Source organism: Saccopteryx bilineata, chromosome 4, assembly GCF_036850765.1.
Source record: "Saccopteryx bilineata isolate mSacBil1 chromosome 4, mSacBil1_pri_phased_curated, whole genome shotgun sequence".
Taxonomy (NCBI): domain Eukaryota; kingdom Metazoa; phylum Chordata; class Mammalia; order Chiroptera; family Emballonuridae; genus Saccopteryx; species Saccopteryx bilineata.
The window spans coordinates 89,294,139-89,313,486 of NC_089493.1; the positions used below are offsets into that span (position 1 = coordinate 89,294,139).

Below are 19,348 nucleotides of genomic sequence, written 5' to 3' on the forward strand. Positions count from 1 at the left end.
TTAAAAATTTATTTCACTGCTTTCACAAACTGTACAACTTGTTTATAGATGCTTTTGTAATTGTTCTTTAGTCACTTCATATTCTTTTCCTAATTAGACTATAAGCAACTTGAGAAGAGAAACCACAAATGTCTCATAAAGCTCAATCTACTCCTAATGCAAAGTACACAAAATTAAGGATGTTGAAAAAGAAAAATGAATTGCGATTCAGAGTAACACTTACTCTTCAAATTTGCTTTTAAGTAGTGACTTTACTAGAGGCAACAAGTCTACACAGCAGCCGAGTGAGATGTATTGTTTTTCCTCCTGTAAACTAAAATAAAATACTAAGTTATAAAAATAGGTCATAATTTGTCCTTTTTAAAAACTAATTTATTTTCTGAAAAATATTCTTTTTACCTATTGGTAAGTACAGGAAGGCAATCTACCACCACTCCAAGGTCTTCTATCCTGTGGGTACAAAAAGAATAGCACTGCTGAGACAGGTGAGTTTCTCAATTGTTCTCATATAATGACCTTTACACGCTTCTGAGAAATTCATTCAACAAATAATTTGAGTGTCTATGATTAGCCAGGTGCTGGGGGTACAGCAGTAAACAAAGAGATAAGGCTGGCTAGTAGGTATGGGGGGTGGAGTGGAGAGGAGAAGGTAGAGGCAGACAATAAATATATAAACAAGTAAAATATACAGACTATATAGACAGTGTAAGTGATATGGAGAAAAATAAAACAGAAAAGATAGGGAGTAAAGAAATGTATATTTTTAAATAAAGTGGTCAAGGAAGGCTTCACTAAGGTAATATTTGAGAAGGTAATATTTAAAATTTTCATTCAAAAGAGATTCTTAAAAGTTTAATTTTCCTATAATAGTATCTCTTAGTTTTATGGGTAAGAATTTTAGAGAAGGTGCCTAGCCTGTGGTGGCACAGTGGTAAAGCGTCGACCTGGATGGAATGCTGAGGTTGCTGGTTCAAAAGCCTGGGCTTGCAAGGTCAAGGCACATATAAGAAGCAACTATGAGTTGATGCTTCCTGCTCCTCCCCCTGCCTTTCTCTCTCTCTCTCTCTCTCTCTCTCTCTCTCTCTTTCTCTCTCCTCTCTCTCTAAAATCAATAAATAATATCCTAAAAAAAAATCTTAGGGAAAGTAATAGCTTTGTTCAGTTTAATAAAACAGATAGTTTTCTGTATTTTGGTTACCTTTAGATTGGTGATGAATGTAATTTAAGCCATATTGTATCTGTTGGAACTAAACATAGAAGTTTAAATTTTTAGCCAGGACAAAAAGAAGAGGCACTTCTAGATAGTCACTGGAAATGACTTTTATTGAACAAAAAGCATAAAAGATCACACTTACCTCACCAAATAAGCTACAAGTTCACTTATACTTCTTTTTTTCCAGAAAGTTAAAGCTACATTCAATCTCAAATTCCTGCTGAACAAAACTTGTGCCATTGTTTCATGGTCCTGAGAAACCTGAAAGGCAATAATCTAATTTCTTAAAAAGCACACTGAGATATGATAATGAAAACATTTTTTTCAATCAAATTACTCTGGTAGACATATTTTAAAATTATACAAAGGTGGTGATTACAAAAGGGGAAGAGGTTAGGGGAAGACAGAATAGGATGAAGGGGGAATAAATGTTGAAAGAAGGAGATTTGACTTTGGGTGGTGAACAATATAATATACAGATGATGTATTATAGAATTGTTTACTTAAAACTTATAATTTTATTAACCGATGTCATACCCCCAAATTGATAAAAATTAATAAAGAAAAAGAAAGAAGAAAAAAAAAGGTGACTCCTTTGACTCCCCCCACAAAAATATTGCAGTTGAACATAGCAAATAAATGATCTGAATAAATATAAGACCTATTTTTTAAAAAATATTTTATTTATTGATTTTTTAGAGAGAGAGGAGTGAGAGAGAGAGAGAGACAGAGAGAGAAAGGGGGAGGAGCAGGAAGCATCAACTCCCATATGTGCCTTGACCAGGCAAGCCCAAGGTTTCGAACTGGCGACCTCAGTGTTCCAGGTTGACGCTTTATCCCACTGCGCCACCACAGGTCAGGCAAGACCTATTTATTTTTTACCAATACATTTTTCTTATTTGCTACCATTTTTCTTTTAAATATCAATAATTTGTAAAATAAATTATGTTTAGCATATCTATAAACCTAGGATTCAATTTATAATATGGATTAAAGGAAAAGATAAATATATAAACTAGCCATCATCTACTGAATTACAACATGAGAACTATAAAAATTCAGTCTGTGATAAGTATTTAAGTTGATTCATTTATTCATGTTTTCTATATAAAAAGTAATATATTTCTGCTGTAAAAAAAAGTTTAAATACAAAACTTCATAAAATTTAAAATAACTACTTTAACCTATCCACAAAAATATCTAATATCACTGCTCAGAAGTAATCCCAGTTAACAGACTACTATCTTTCCAAACCATATTCAACACAAATTAGGTACTTGTAAAATAAAATAGCATAATATATACATTTTTGAAAACCTTGATTTTTCACATATATTATGAATATTTTTCAATGTTAAAACATAGATCAACCTAGTTTTTTAAAAAACAATGAGATCATCTCTATAGTCTTTATGTTTAAGTTGATTATGTCTTTTCCCTATTAAAGCTATGCATCAATGAACATTCTTATATATGTAAATATGGGCACTTGTACAGATTCTTTTGTACAAAAAGGACTAATTTTAGAACTGGAACAGCTAGATCAAAGGTTATGCACACTTGAATTTGACAAAATAATTTGTATCACTTTTAGATTTAGGTTTTTAGAGCATGAAAAAGGTTTGAAACAACAAAAGAGCAATCAAATCTATTAAATGTGAGGCTAAGAAAGGTTTGTGAAAAGTAATCAAAATCAGAGCACAAAGTAAAAAGAAGGCCTTGAAAAACTGTCTTGCACTGTGGTACTAATTCAAATGCACAATAAAACTTGTTTTTAAAGGCATTTGCATTCAATGTTTATTCCCTCAGTTCAACTTAAGAACCAACCTAGGTTCTAATCAAGGCCAGATTTCTGGGTTATAGAGTTACATGTTCCTTCCCTTCAAGTACTGTATGTAGTTTCTATGATTATCTGGTTAGTGTTGGACTCATCACTTCTATTACTACATGCAAATGTCTGTTTTCTACCCATCTGTCTATTTCCTCAGATCCCGCAGAATGTATTACACAGTAGGGAACCCTCAGTAACTACTTGTGAATGAATGAGTTTGACAGTGACTCTCTTTAACATTAAGGTTCAGTTACCATCCTGTTCTCCAGGGCCCATGATAATTCAGTATTAAACCAAATTCTCCATCCTTACTCTTTTCTCACACACAGTATACACACTTCTATCACTTCTCCTAGTATTGCTAACTTTCTATTGCTCCAGGATCCAATTAAGAAAATATTTTCACTAGCAAAAATAATCTCTTTTGCATCACTTCATTTTGGTTTTAGTTAATAACATTGTATTTTCTACTTTTCTTTCACCTTATTCACTGTAATTATTATCCTAAATATGATGCTCACTCACCTATACACACTTATGACCATATTAATTTAAAAACTTTTTCTGCTTACATGACAGAGAAAACAAATTTTGTGTGTGTGTATTTTTCTGAAGTGAGATCTGGGGAGGCAGATAGACTCCCGCATGTGGTCAGCCGGAATCCACCCGGCATGCCCACCAGGGGGTGATGGTCTGCCCATCTGGGCTGTTGCCCCGATGCAACTGGAGCCATTCTAGTACCTGAGGCAGAGGCCATGGAGCCGTCCTCAGTGCCTGGGCTTACTTTGCTCCAATGGAGCCTTGGCTGTGGGAGGGGAAGAGAGAGATAACGGAGAGGGGGAAGGGTGGAAAAGCAGTTGGGCACTTATCCTGTGTGCCCTGGCCAGAAATTGAACCTGGGACTTCCACACACCGGGCTTCTCTCTCTCTCTTTCTCCTGCCCCTCTGCAGCCAGGACTCGATTAGAGCGAGTTGGCCCCAGACACTGAGGATGGGTCCATGGCATCCATCTCAAGCGCTAAAATGACTCTGGTTGCAATGGAGCAATGCTGTAGATGGGCAGAGCATCACCCCCTAGTGGGCTTGCTGGGTGGATCCCGGTTGGAGTGTATGCAGGAGTCTGTTTCTACCTGCCTCCTCTCACTAAAATGAAAAATAAAAAGTAATACTTATTTCTAAATGTTGAGATTATGGATAATTTTTTCCTTTGGGTTTATTTTTCTATAATATACATATACAGCCTTGGCAGGGTCTCAGTGGATCCAGTATTGTCCTAGAATGCCAAAGTTGTGGATTTGATCCCTGGTCAGGGCACATATGAGAAGGAACCAGTGAGTACACAACTAAGTGGAACAACAAGTTGATGCTTCTTCCCCCACTCCTCAAATCAATGGAAAAATTTAAAAAAAAAATACAACGAACATATAATTATTATAAATCCATGGTGACAAATTTTATCAAACCATTCTTTCACATGACCATTTTTATTTAAAAAATTACTTTTTTTGAGGTACAATTGACACACCATAAAAACTCATCCATTGAAAGTATGTAATTCAATTATTTAAAATTTTTTTTTATTTTTAGAGAGATGAAAGGGGAAAAGGGAGGAAAGGAGAGGGAAGAGGAAGGAAGAGGGAGGAAAGGGGAGGGAGAAGGAGAGAGAGGGAGGGAGAGGGAGGGAGAAAGAAGAAAACACTGATTTGTTGTTCCACTTATTTGTGCATTCCTTGCTTGATTCTTGCAGGTGCCCTGACCAGGGATTTTATTTTTATTTTTTTAGTGAGGGGGCAGTGGAAAAAGGGGGAAGGAGAGAGAAAGACAGGAAGAGGGAGAAAGATAGGAAAGGAGAGAGATGAGAAGCATCGAACTCATAGTTGCAGCACCTTAGTTGTTCATTGATTGCTTTCTCATATGTCTTTACCAGGGCGAGGGGTCCTCTAGCCAAGCCAGTGACCCCTTGCTTAAGCCAGCAACCTTGGGCTAAAGCCAGGGACCTTTGGGCTCAAGCCAACAACTATGCGATCATACCTATGATCCCACATTCAAGCTGGCGAGCCCGTGCTCAAGCCAGTCACCTTGGGGTTTCGAACCTGGGTGCTCAGCATCCCAGAACTATGTTCTATTCACTGCGCTACCACTTGGTCAAGGCCTGACCAGGGATTGAACCTGAAATATTGGCGTATGGGGACAACACTCTATCCAACTGTTACCCAGCCAGGGGCATGTAATCTAATTATTTTAAACCAATTTATAGCATTGTACAACCATTATAATAATCCAGTTTTAGAATGGTTTTATCATCCCTCTTAAATTCCCTTAAGCCTAGTCAAATAACTAATTTTGCCTAAACCAGAAGAGAAGCAAATCTTAGTAGGTTTGGAAAAGCAAAGTTTCTACTAGGTAATTTTGAAAGCCCAGTAAAATGTGCTTTGATAACTAGCTTTGGTGGTCTACTTCTTAGGCAAGATTTCTTATCCCTTCTTTTAAATCTTTATTGGCCAACTTGTCATTCTGGATGTTTATAGCAGCTTGTCAATAATTTCAAACCAACCTGACCAGGCGGTGGCGCAGTGGATAGAGCGTCAGACTGGGATGCAGAGGAGCCAGGTTCGAGACCCCGAGGTCACCAGCTTGAGCGCGGGATCATCTGGTTTGAGCAAAAGCCTACCAGCTTGAAACCAAAGTCGCTGGGTCCAACAAGGGGTTACTCGGTCTGCTGAAGACCCGTGGTCAAGACACATATGAGAAAGCAATCAATGAACAACTAAGGTGTTCCAACACGCAATGAAAAACTAATGATTGATGCTTCTCATCTCTCTCCGTTCCTGTCTGTCTGTCCCTGTCTATCCCTTTCTCTGACTCACTCTCTGTCTCTGTAATAAATAAATAAATAAAATAAAATAAAATAAAAATAGTAATTTCAAACCATTTATCACTAACTTGGAGAAATGGAATAAACTATTGATTCAAATTTGGTTTATCAGGAAAACTGGGTCAGGGAGTTATAATCATTCAAATAAATCTGAATTCAAGGGGTGGCAACTTATTCTTCTAGCAGGATATGTCAAAGAAAAATAACTCGCAGGATATGTCAAAGAAAAATAACTCAACAGTATAACAAAAATAAAGTTTAGAAACTTACTTACCTCAGAGAAAAACCCACTGTACTTTGATGATGGGCTTTCTGTCTGTGAAGAACCAGAATCACTGGAGTTGAGCAAATATGTTCGACACTCACGGTGTAATTTTTCAGGCAAGTGGCCCGCACAAGCCAGTTCGTTTTCTTTATTTGCCATGTCACAGCCCCCACTCCTAGGGGACTGTTTCTTCTTATAACAAGGATTTGGAAAAGGATGATGAACTTTCTTTCTGTGGTAGATCACCTTACGTAGTTTATCTGAGCTTTTCACAGTTTGTCCAACTGTTCTGTAAAGATAAAAAAGAACCACACAAAAACCTTGAAAAGTTGTTAAACAGTTAATTGGTCACATTTTGTAATCAAAATCTGTAAAGTAAAAAGTAAACAAAAATTTTAAAATCATTTTTTAAAAGATTTTATTTAGCCTGACCTGTGGTGGCACAGTGGATAAAGCGTCGACCTGGAAATGCTGAGGTCGCCGGTTCGAAACCCTGAGCTTGTCTGGTCAAGGCACATATGGGAGTTGATGCTTCCAGCTCCTCCCCCCTTCTCTCTGTTTCTCTCTCTCCTCTCTCCTCCCCCTCCCTCTCTCTATCTCTCTCTCCTCTCTAAAAATGAATAAATAAATAAATAAGATTTTATTTATTGCTTTTTAGACAGAGAGAGAAAGGCAGTGGGTGGGGCAGATTGGGAAGTTTTACATCATAGTTGCTTCTCACATGTGCCTTGACCAGGCAAGCCCGGGGTCTCAAACCTGCAACCTTAGCATTCCAAGTCAATGCTCTATCCACTGAGCCACCACAGGTCAGACATTAAAATCTTGAATTTTAGCCTGACCAGGCAGTGGCGTAGTGGACAGAGTGTTGGCCTGGGATGCTGAGGACCCACATTCAAAACCCCGAGGTCACCAGCTTGAGTGTGGCCTTATCAGGCTTGAGCGCAGGCTCACAGACATGATCCCATGGTTGCTAGCTTGAACCTAAAGGTCACTGGCTTGAAGCCCAAGGTCACTGGCTTGAGCCCAAGGTCACTGGCTTGAGCAAGGGGTCACTGGCTCAGCTGGAGCCCCCCCCATCATGGCACCTATGAGAAGCTATCAATGAATCACTAAGGTGCTGCAACTATGAGGTGATGCTTCCCATCTCTCTCCCTTCCTGTCTGTCCCTGTTTGTCTTTCTCTCTCTCTCATTAAAATAATAATAATAATAATAAATCTTAAATTTTAGATTTTTAAAAAGGTAAATTACAAACCATAAGAAAGCAATGACGGCCCTGGCCGGTTGGCTCAGCGGTAGAGCGTCGGCCTAGCGTGCGGAGGACCCGGGTTCGATTCCTGGCCAGGGCACACAGGAGAAGCGCCCATTTGCTTCTCCACCCCTCCGCCGCGCCTTCCTCTCTGTCTCTCTCTTCCCTTCCCGCAGCCAAGGCTCCATTGTAGCAAAAATGGCCCGGGCGCTGGGGATGGCTCTGTGGCCTCTGCCTCAGGCGCTAGAGTGGCTCTGGTCGCAACATGGCGACGCCCCGGAGGGGCAGAGCATCGCCCCATGGTGGGCGTGCCGGGTGGATCCCGGTCGGGCGCATGCGGGAGTCTGTCTGACTGTCTCTCCCTGTTTCCAGCTTCAGAAAAATGCAAAAGAAAATGCAAACAAAAAAAAAAAAAGAAAGCAATGACAAGAATGATACTTTATAGCAAGCAAAAATGAAAAGAGGCATAATAACCAGATGCTATTAAAATAATTATTACAGGCCATTCTGGGAATAAGATAATTACAACAATTTCTAGTTACCTATACTTTTCCCAATCAAGTGACAAATAATTATACATCTTTGAACATTTTAAAGTTTATTTTGATTAAGTTGAAGTACATTTAATTTTATTTGAATAAGAAACCACAATAGAGCACATCTCATTGTTCAGTATAGTAGTTCTTAAATGTTTTGGCCTTAGGAAGCTTTGCACTCTTAAAAATTCTTGAGGTCTCCTGAACAGACACTTCTCCCAAGAAGACATACAAATGGCCAATGGATATATGAAAAGGTACTCAATTTCACTAGCTATTAGGAAAGTACAAATCAAAACTACAATGTGCTACCACCTTGCACTTCTTAGCATGGACATAATTAAGACAAGTAATAACAAATGTTAGAGAGGCTGTAGAGAAAAAGGAACCCTCATCCACTGCTGGTGGAAACATAAACTGGTATAGCCACTATAGAAAACAATATGGAGGTTCCCCCCAAAATTAAGAATAGAGTTACCATGACCCAGCATATAACCCAGCAACCCCTCTTCTGGGTATCTACCTGAAATTTCTGGTTATTCATAAACATGTATGTACCCCCATGTTCATTACAGCATTATTCACAGTAGCCAAGACATGGAAACAACCAAAGTGTCCTTTGATAGAGGACTGGATAAAGAAGATGTACATACATACAATGGAATACTTCTACTCAGCCATGAAAAAGATAAAATATTGCCATTTTGACAACATGGATAAACCCTGAGAATATCATGATATGCAAAATAAGTCAGATGGAGAAAGCCAAGAACCATATGATTTCATTCATATGTGGAATGTAAAACTGAAAGCAACAAATGAACAAACAAGACAAACAAAATTTATAGCACAGGCCTGGCCGGTTGGCTCAGCGGTAGAGCGTCGGTCTGGTGTGCAGGGGGGACCTGGGTTCAATTCCCGGCCAGGGGAGAAGCACCCATTTGCTTCTCCACCCCCCCCTCCTTCCTCTCTGTCTCTCTCTTCCCCTCCCACAGCCAAGGCTCCACTGGAGCAAAGATGGCCCGGGCGCTGGGGATGGCTCCTTGGCCTCTGCCCCAGGCACTAGAGTGGCTCTGGTCGAGGCAGAGCGACGCCCCGGAGGGGCAGAGCATCGCCCCCTGGTGGGCAGAGCATCGCCCCTGGTGGGCGTGCCGGGTGGATCCCGGTCGGGCGCATGTGAGAGTCTGTCTGACTGTCTCTCCCCGTTTCCAGCTTCAGAAAAAAAAAAATTTATAGCACAGATAATAGTATGGGGGTCACCAGAGGAAAAGGGGGGTGGGAAGGTAGTAAAGGGTAAAGGGAATCAGCTACATGGTGTTGGAAGAAGACTAGATTTCGGGTAGTGAGCACATAAAGAAATATACAGAAGATGTATTATAGAGTTGTACACTTGAAACTTATATAGAGTTGTACACTTGAAACTTATATAAACTTACATAATTTTATTAACCGATGTTACCCCAATCCACTTAATTTAAAAACTTAAAAATTCTTGAGGTCTCAAAAGAATTCTTTTATGTGGGCAATATTTATTGATATTTACTGTATTAGAAACTGATAAAATTTGTTAATTCATTTAAAAATAATAAACTCTTTACAGATTGACACACTATTTTACCCCAAAAATCCTATATATACACATAGTGAAAATAATAGCATAGGTTCACATCTTTGCAAAATCTCTATTATTTGGTTTAAGAGAAGACAACTGGAGTCTCATTATCTGCTTTTCCATTCAACCTATTGTGATACCAATTGTAGCCTCTGAAAAAATCTACTATACACTTGTAAGAGAATAAAACTTAAAAAGGTTGAATAATGTCTCAGTATTGCTATGAATATAGATAGTGACCTCAAAAACTCCCTGAAGGGCTACAGGGACTCCCAGGGTCCTCAAATCACACTTTGAAAACCAGTGCTTTAGTAGAAAGTTCGGCAGATCTGAGAATGAATGCCCTTTTTATCACTTTCTGGGTGTATAACCCTGAAAAAGTCATTTAACTTCTCTGATCTTTAGTTTTCCTCAACAGCTGTTGGAGGTAATACCACCTATCCAGTAGGACTGTTGTTAAGGATTGGAGGTAATATTGATGAGTTTAGCACAGGGCGTAGCACAAAGGAACTGTTTTACAATAAGTTAATCATTATTATAATGAAAGAGAATACTTATTTTTTCCCTATTTTACTCTTACCCAGCTTTCAATATCTGCTGTTTCCCACAAACTTGAAAGATGCTCTTACCTATGTATGTAAGTAGCCAACTGTTTTGGAGATTTCTTAACCTGAAAAATTAAAACAGATAGTTGCAGCATATTTAAGTTTTTTTAACAAAGCTATGTAAACTGTGTGATTGATATCAACAAATCTGAAATTCAACAGTAAAACAAAGATTTTTTGTTCTAATGTTTATCTCAATCAATAGTTACAACAACATTGTATATAAATGTTTTTGATATGTCCATCTCCTTATTTTCCATGCCACTACTCATATTATATTTACAGGGTGCTTAATAAGTTGAATTTTAAAATGGTTTAAAAGAAATTATATCAGTGTTGATATGCCTTGCAATGGTAAACAAAAATTACCTTTAAGATTCTTCTTTATTATTAAACTAAAATATTAAACTTACATCCTATCAAAACAGTATACTGGCTAAATATATATATATTTAGCCAGTATATATATATATATATATTTTATATATATTTATAAATATATATATATATATATATATTTTTTTTTTTTTTTACAGAGACAGAGTCAGAAAGAGGGATAGACAGGGACAGACTGACAGGAACGGAGAGATGAGAAGCATCAATCATTAGTTTTTTGTTGCTCATTGCAACACCTTAGTTGTTCATTGATTGCCTTCTCATATATGCCTTGACCGCGGGTCTTCAGCAGACCAAGTAACCCCGTGCTCGAGCCAGCGACCTTAGGTCCAAGCTGGTGAGCTTTTGCTCAAACCAGATAAGCCCTCGCTCAAGCTGGCGACCTCGGGGTCTCGAACCTGGGTCTTCCACATCCCAGTCCGACGCTCTATCCACTGCGCCACCGCTCGGTCAGGCTGGCTAAAATATTTTTAAAGCTTTCAGAATACAAACAGTTTTCAATATTTCATTAATTCTACTTAATTCTGGCGAGTTAAGCAGAATTAGTATCTGTTGTTGTTTAAATAATTTATCCAGAACTGTCCATAGATCTAACAGTTTAAATTATCTGTGATAGAATGAAAGACTATGTCTCTCCAAAATTTGTATGTTGAAATCCTCCCTCCTAAAGTGATGATATTAGGAAGTAGAACTTTTGGGAAGTGACTGAGTCATTAGGGTAGAACCTTCATGAATAAGATGGGTACTCTTACAAAAGAGACCCCAGAGAGCTCTCTCACCCCTTCCATTATGTGAAGACACAGCAAGAGGACAACCATCTATGAACCAAAAAGTGGGCCTTCACCAGATACCAAATCTGCTAATTTTGTTGTTTTTTTTCTTTTTTCTGTATTTTTCTGAAGCCGGAAACGGGGAGAGGCAGTCAGACTCCCGCATGCGCCCCACCGGGATCCACCCCGCACGCCCACCAGGGGGCGACGCTCTGCCCACCAGGGGGTGATGCTCTGCCCCTCTGGGGCGTCACTCTGTTGCGACCAGAGCCACTCTAGCGCCTGGGGCAGAGGCCAAGGAGCCATCCCCAGCGCCCGGGCCATCGCCGGGCCATCTTTGCTCCAATGGAGCCTTGGCTGCGGGAGAGGAAGAGAGAGACAGAGAGGAAGGAGAGGGGGAGGGATGGAGAAGCAGATGGGCGCTTCTCCTGTGTGCCCTGGCCGGGAATCGAACCCAGGACTTCTGCACACCAGGCCGATGCTCCACCACTGAGCCAACCGGCCAGGGCTAATTTTGTTATTTAAAGCCATCCAGTCTATGGTATTCTGTTATGGAATTCTTAGACTAAGATACTGTATTACCTATTGCTTAGAAACCACGGACTTACCTCCTTCATGTTCTTATTAGTGAAATTAGAGATCCTTTTTCTAGGAAGATCAATGGAATGATCCTCAATATTATTACAAAAATTCCGTTTTTTAACATTGTGTGTTTCAGATGCCATAATCTTTGAAGTACCTAGACAATAAAATAAAAATAATAAATGCAAAATACAAAAGGCAAAGAGCTGATCATTCCTTAATACACATATAAAAATACAACAACAGTTCTGAGCTATGTAAAAGAGGCTTAATGAGTAAAGCAGAGACCATTGTCCTAATCTAAACATTTTTAAAATCCTTAAACACAGAGGAAACACAGGCAGGGCATTTCAAGAAATTAAGGATCTTTCTGTTCTCATTCCTTTTAGTTGCAACCAGTAACAATAATATGGCATATATTCTGGGCCAATGCAAAATATCAGTCTCCCCATTTTCTATATTACTAGCCATATGTTAAATTTAAATTTACTGGTCATTGGCTAGGTAGCTCTGATGATGTTCGAGCATCATCCCTAAAAGCCAAGATTGCAGGTTTGAGTCCCAGTACATAAAAGAATTGACCAATGAATGCATAAATGGAATAACAAACTGATGTTTCTCTCTCTCTCTTTAAAATCAATCAATAAGACCAGTGGTGATGCAGTGGATAAAGTGTTGACCTGGAATGCTGAGGTCACCGGTTCAAAATTCCAGTCTTGCCCAGTCAAGGTACATATGGAAGTTGATGCTTCCTGCTTCTCCTCTCTTTGCTCTCTCTCTAAAAATAAATAAATAAAATCTAAAACAAAACCTAAAAAATTAAAAATAATGCCTAATCAGGTGGTGGCACAATGGATAAAGTGTCAGACTGGGATGCAGAGGACCCACGTTTGAAACCCCTGTCACTGGCTTGAGCATGGGCTCATTGGGTTGAGAGTGGGCTCACCAGCTTGAGCACAGGGTTGTTGGCTTGAGCGTGAAATCATAGACATGAGCCCATGGTCACTGGCTTGAGCCCAAGGTCTCTGGCTTGAGTGAAGGGTCACTCGTTCCGCTGTAGCTCCCAGGTCAAGGCACAATTGAGAAAGCAAAATGCCGCAATGAAGTACTGATGCTTCTCATCTCTCTCCTTCCTGTCTGCCTGTCCCTGCCTGTCCCTCTCTCTGACTCTCTCTCTCTGTCCCTGTCACAAAAAAATAAAAATCAATAAAAAAATTTTTTAAATAAAAAAATAAATGTACAGGTCATGAAATCAGGTCTATGTGTATATTGGTGATATTTATGGCATCCAACTATACAGAAGACTAAAATTTTTGAACCAAATCACATATACCACCACATGCAGCCAGAGGAACCAAAATCAAACTACTGTATATATATCTGACTTGTTTTATGCCAAATCCTTATATTTTTCTTTTATTTTTGCAGGTGGCTCTCCAAAGCTTTCCTCTACCTTTCAAAAAGTAATCCACACTCTCCTATTCCTCCAATTATATCTGATCAGCTCTTCCACCTTATCACCAGGTTAAGAAACCTCTTGAATGAGACTTCAGAGGGGATGGGGATTGGGGCTCTGGGTGAAAAAGGTGAAAGGATTAAGCAAACAACAATAAACACAACTCTCATAGACACAGACAACAGTTGGTGATTATCAAAGGGAAGGTAAAAGAGTATAATGCAGGGATAAATGGCGATGAAAGAAGACTTGACTTGGCATGGTGAACACACAATGCAAGATATAGATGATGTATTATAGAACTGTACACCGGAAACCTATACAATTGTATTAACCAATGTTGCCCCAATAAGTTCAATAAAATTTTTAAAAAGTAAAAGAAAATAATACTCAGCCATAAGAATGACATATTGCTGCTTACAACACATATGGACCTTGAGAATATTATATTGAGTGAAAAAAGTAAATCAGAAAAAGCTAAGAACTATATGATTTCACACATAGATGGGATATAAAACTGAGACTCATGGACATAGATAAAAGTGTTTGCCAGTGGGAGGGGAGTAAAGAGGGACAAATATAAGGTGATGGTAAATGATTTGACTTTGGGTGATGGGCAAACAACACAATCAACAGTTCAAATGCTATAGAGATGTTTACCTGAAACCTATGTACTCTTATTGATCAATGTCAACCCCATTAAATTCAATTTCTTTAAAAAAAGTAAATAAACAATTGCAGTAATACAATAAGCACTGACAGAGGGGCACCCATGAGTGAGCAAAGCTTCACTGAGAGAATCTTACAGGAGAGTCTTACAGGACAAACAGCATGTACAGAACTGAAAGGCATGAACATGCAACATGGTTTGTTTGGCATAATCTTAAACAGATGCATGTGACTGGAGCTTAGGCCAGGGGTGAGTTGCAGCAGAGTGAGCAATGGGGCTGGAGACAAAGGCAGAAGCTAGATCACAAAGGGTCTTGTCTACCAGGTAAGTTTTGTTTATTTTTTTAAAGGAAGAAAGACATTTAAAGATAGCAGACTAAACACATGCAATTCTACCCTTCCTTAAGACCCTGCTACAATGACAGTAAAAAGTTTTGGTTTTTTAATTTACATTTTTTTTGAGAGAGAGAGGGACAGATAGGGACACACAAACAGGAAGTGAGAGAGATTAGAAGCATCAATTTTTCGTTGCGGCACCTTAGTTATTCTTTGAATGCTTTATCATATGTGCCTTGACTGGGGGGCTACAGAAGACCAAGTGACCCCTTGCTCAAGCCAGCAACCTTGGGCTCAAGCCAGAGACCTTGGATTTCAAGCCAGCGACCTTTGGGCTCAAGCCAGCAACCTTGGGCTCAAGCCAGAGACCTTGGATTTCAAGCCAGCGACCTTTGGGCTCAAGCTAGCAACCACAGGGTCATGTCTATGATCCCAGGCTCAAGTCAGTGACCCCATGCTCAAGCTAGATGAGCCCACACTCAAGCTGATGACCTCAGGGTTTCGAACCTGTATCCTCTGCATCCCAGTCCAATGCTCTATCCATTGCACCACCACCGGGTCAGGCTTTATTTACATTTTTCTAATTGTAAATTTTATTATGCCAAATATATTTTTTTAATTTAGAAAATGTAATGGGATGACATTGATCAATAAGAGTACATAGATTTCAGGTAAACATCTCTATAGCATTTGAACTGATGATTGTGTGGTGTACCCATCACCCAAAGTCAAATCACTCTCCGTTACCATATACTTACCCCTCTTTACCCCCTGCCCCACACCCTTCCTGAAAAACTCCCCCAGGTAACCACTTCACTTTTACCTATGTCCATGAGTCTCAGTTTTATAACCCACCTATGTATGAAATCATATTAATTCTTAACTTTTTCTGATTTACTTATTTCACTCAGTATAATGTTCTCAAGGTCCATCCATGTTGTCATAAATGGCACTATGATATGTCTTTATATACGAATGTTTTTTGAGTTTCTTGGGTAGATACCCTGTACAGGGATGGCTGGGTCATATGGTAGTTCCAGTCCTAGTTTTTGAGGAACCATCAAACTTTATTCCATAATGGCTGTTTCAGTTTATAATCCCACCAGCAGTGAATGAGGGTTCCTTATTCTCCACAGCCTCTCCAACACTTGTTATTACCTGTCTTGTTGATAACAGCCAGTCTAACAGGTGTGAAGTGGTATCTCACTGCAGTTTTGATTTGTATTTCTCTAATAGCCAGTGAAAATGAGCATTTTTTCAGATATCTGTTGGCCATTTGTAAGTCTTTTTGGGAGAAGTGTCTGTTTAGGTCCTCTCCCTATTTTTTAATTAGACTGTTTGTTTTTGAGCTTTGTGAGTCTTTATATATTTTGGATATTAACCTCTTCTGGGAGTGGTTGTTTGCAAATATCTCCCATTTGGTTGGCTGGCTTTTTGTTTTCTTGTTGGTTTCTTTTGCTGTATAGAAACATTTTAGTTTGATATAGTCCCATTCATTTAGTTTTTCCTTTACTTGCCTTGCCTTTGGGTTCAAATTTATAAATTGTTCTCTATGGCCAAGGTCCATGAGCTTAGTACCTATGTTTTCTTCTATGTACTGTAGTTTACTGTTTCAGAGCTTATATTTAGATCTTTGATCCATTTTGAATTAATTTTGCGAGGAGAACAAACTAGTCAAAGTTCATTCTTTGGCACATGGCTTTCCAATTTTCCAAGCACCATTTATTGAAGATGCTTTCTTTTCTCCATTGTGTGGTTTTAGCTCCTTCGTCAAAACTATTTGTCCATATATATGTGGTTTTATTTCTGGGGTTTTGATTTTGTTCCATTGGTCTGTATGTCTGTTCTTCCACCAACCATGCTGTTTTGATTATCCTGGCTCTGTAGAATAATTTGAAGTTAGGTATTGTGATACTTCCAGCTTCAGTCTTTTTCCTGAGGATTGCTTTGGCTATCCATGGTTTTTTTACGGTTCCATACAAACCTAGTAATTTTTTTTTTTTTTTGACAGAGACAGAGTCAGAGACAGGGACAGATAGGAAGGGAGATAAGCATCAACTCACAGTTGCAGCAATTAGTTGTTCATTGATTGCTTTCTCATATGTGCCTTGACTGGGGGGCTCCAACAGAGCCAGTGACCCCTTGCTCAAGCTAGTGACCTTGGGCTCAAGCCAGTGACCTTTGGGCTCATGCCAACGACCATCGGGTCATATCCATGATTCTATGCTTAAGCCAGCAACACTGCATTCAAGCTGTTGAGCCCACGCTCAAGCTGGTGAGCCTGTGCTCAAGCCAGATGAGCCCGTGCTTAAGCCTGCGATCTTGGGGTTTCAAACCTGGGACCTCAGCATCTCAGGCCAATGATCTATCTACTGCACCACCACCTGGTCAGGCAAACCCGGTGATATTTTGTTCTATTCTTCAAAAAATGATTTTGGGATTTTGATGGGGCTTGCATTAAAGTTGTATATTGCTTTGGGTAATATGGCCATTTTTACTATGTTGATTCTTTCAATCCATGAACATGAAATATTTTTCCATTTCATTGTGTTTTTTTCAATTTCTTTCAATAATGCTTTGTTGTTTTCAGTTTATAGGTCCTTCACATTCTTTATTTATTCCTATGTATTTTGTTTTTTGTTGTTGCAATTATAACAAGAATTTTTTTTTAGTTCATTTTCTGAAGTTTCATTGTTGGCATATAGGAAATCAATACATGTTTTATATTGATTTTGTATCCTGTGACTTTATTGTTTTGTTTCAAATAGCTTTTGGTGGCATAAAGAGTTTTTAAAAACATAAACTCCATAAGGACAAAGAAGAGGAGGTGATGGCAACAACATCTTGGAAACGGCAGAGCAGAAGTGATAAAAGGCTTGCCTAATCTGAGAAAGTCAAATCCTAAATCAACAGTGAGGAAAGGTAAAAAGCAGAATCCCCTAAAGATTCAGGAATTAGCAATAGTTAGGACCTCAAGAAGTGTGGATAAAGGTGGGCTTAAGAACAAGTAGAATTATTAAATATCCATTCAAGATACAGATCCCTACATCCCCTTCCCTATTCCAGGGGGGGAAAAAAAGTTTTATTTTTTTATTTTATTATTTTATTTTATTTTATTTTTTTGAGACAGAGAGTGAGTCAGAGAGAGGGACAGACAGGGACAGACACAGGAACGGAGAGAGATGAGAAGCATTTTCATTGCGAGACCTTAGGTGTTCATTGATTGCTTTCTCATATGTGCCTTGACCGCGGGCCTTCAGCAGACCGAGTAACACCTTGCTCGAGCCAGCGAGCTTGGGTCCAAGCTGGTGAACTTTTTGCTCAAACCAGATGAGCCCACGCTCAAGCTGGTGACCTCGGGGTTTCGAACCTGGGTCCTCTGCATCCCAGTCCGACGCTATATCCACTGCGCCACTGCCTGGTCAAACAAATTTTATTGTATGAAAAATTTTAAACAGAGTCTTTGGGATGAGAAACGTCAGTCACAAATGAGGGTAAAAGGAACATATTCTAAAAGGGAAGGGGTGGGGTTGGAATCAAGTGAAAGTTTATATATTAAATGTTGACACCTCTAACCTTTTTTCTACCACTTGCCCCATAGTCGTTGCAGTCAGGCTTATACACTTCAGGAAAGAGTGCAGAAGATCAATCCCAGAGGGAAACACACACACACACACACACACACACACACACCTACCTAAAAATATTGACATCAGTGGTGGTCAAAGTCCACAAAGAACTGTTTTATACCTTGATAAAAGTGGTGGTTACCTGTCAAAACTATGCAATTAAAGGGTGAATTAAACTTGACTTTCAAAAATACCCTCAAGAGATAAGCACAAATTGCATCCGTGAAACACAAATGACTCCTGGAAATTAATTACTATTAGAGTAGACCCTTGTTTCTGTCAAAAGATGTATGCTGATTATTAAACAATCTATTAGTCTGACCTGTAGTGGCACAGTGGATAGAGCACTGACCTGGAATGCTGAGGTGGCTGGTTTGAAACCCTGGGCTTGCCTGGTCAAGGCACATATGGAAAGCAGCTATGAGTTGATGCTTTTTGCTCCTCTCCCCCACCCCCCACCTTTCTGTTTTGCCTCTTTCAGAAATGAATGAATAAATAAAACCTTAAAAAAACAGAACACCAATCTATTAAAAGTCCACGTTTTGGATACAACTCATCAATGCGAAATTGCCTGTATCACAAAACAGCCTTGAGAAATAAACGCAATTAGAGAAAAGGTCTCTAATGTCATTCAAATTTTTAAAGTAAATACGTATAGCAGAATGATAATCAAAGGCATAATAATTTGAACGTGAGGTAATGGTCCTATTTCCCTAAGATTATGACATTCCTAAAGCACTAGTATCCGATTTAAGATTTTACAAATATTAAAACATACAAAAAACCCAAAAGATTACTTAAGAATACTAGGTGGGGCCTGACCTGTAGTGGCGCAGTGAATAAAGTGTCGACCTGGAAATGCTGAGGTCGCGGGTTTGGAAAAAAAAACAACCCTGGGCTTGCCTGGTCAAGGCACATATGGGAGTTGATGCTTCCTGCTCCTCCCCCCCCCCTCCTCTAAAATGAATAAATAAATAAAATAAAATAATTTAAAAAAAGAATACTAGGTGGAGGTGTGCCTTTCCTCCCAGGAGCAAGCCCTTGCCTTTTTCTACCCCTAACCCTCTCCCCTATTTTCCCCCATAGGCCCATATCTCCTAAAGCCGGATGGGGAACCTTTTATAAAAACCGCCCACTTTTGCAGTGCTTGGTCAACCTGGTCCCTCCCGCCCACTAGTGGGCGTTCCAGCTTTCATGGTGGGCGGTAGCGGAGCAACCAAATGGCGCTGCGATTGGCCCACCGTGAAAGCTGGAACGCCCACTAGTGGGCGGGAGGGACCAGGTTGACCAAGCACTGCAAAAGTGGGCGGTTTTTATAAAAAGGTT

General features: G+C 39.4%; 1 protein-coding gene across 4 annotated transcripts in view; it reads right to left on the reverse strand.

Annotated features, from left to right (window-relative positions):
• The window catches only part of KATNBL1 (katanin regulatory subunit B1 like 1), a 50,917-nt gene that overhangs the window by 3,476 nt on the left and 28,093 nt on the right, over positions 1-19,348 (reverse strand). For 3 of the 4 annotated variants that reach the window (XM_066277229.1, XM_066277232.1, XM_066277230.1), the window contains 6 exons: positions 11,959-12,089; positions 10,209-10,249; positions 6,194-6,473; positions 1,356-1,474; positions 400-450; positions 224-313 (listed from right to left, as the gene is read on the reverse strand). In XM_066277229.1, the coding sequence (XP_066133326.1) occupies positions 224-313; positions 400-450; positions 1,356-1,474; positions 6,194-6,473; positions 10,209-10,249; positions 11,959-12,075 (698 nt within the window). In that variant the 5' untranslated portion in view covers positions 12,076-12,089. Of the gene's footprint in view, positions 1-223; positions 314-399; positions 451-1,355; positions 1,475-6,193; positions 6,474-10,208; positions 10,250-11,958; positions 12,090-12,612; positions 12,710-19,348 lie in introns of those variants that run through there. The other variant, XM_066277231.1, reaches the window with a different exon arrangement.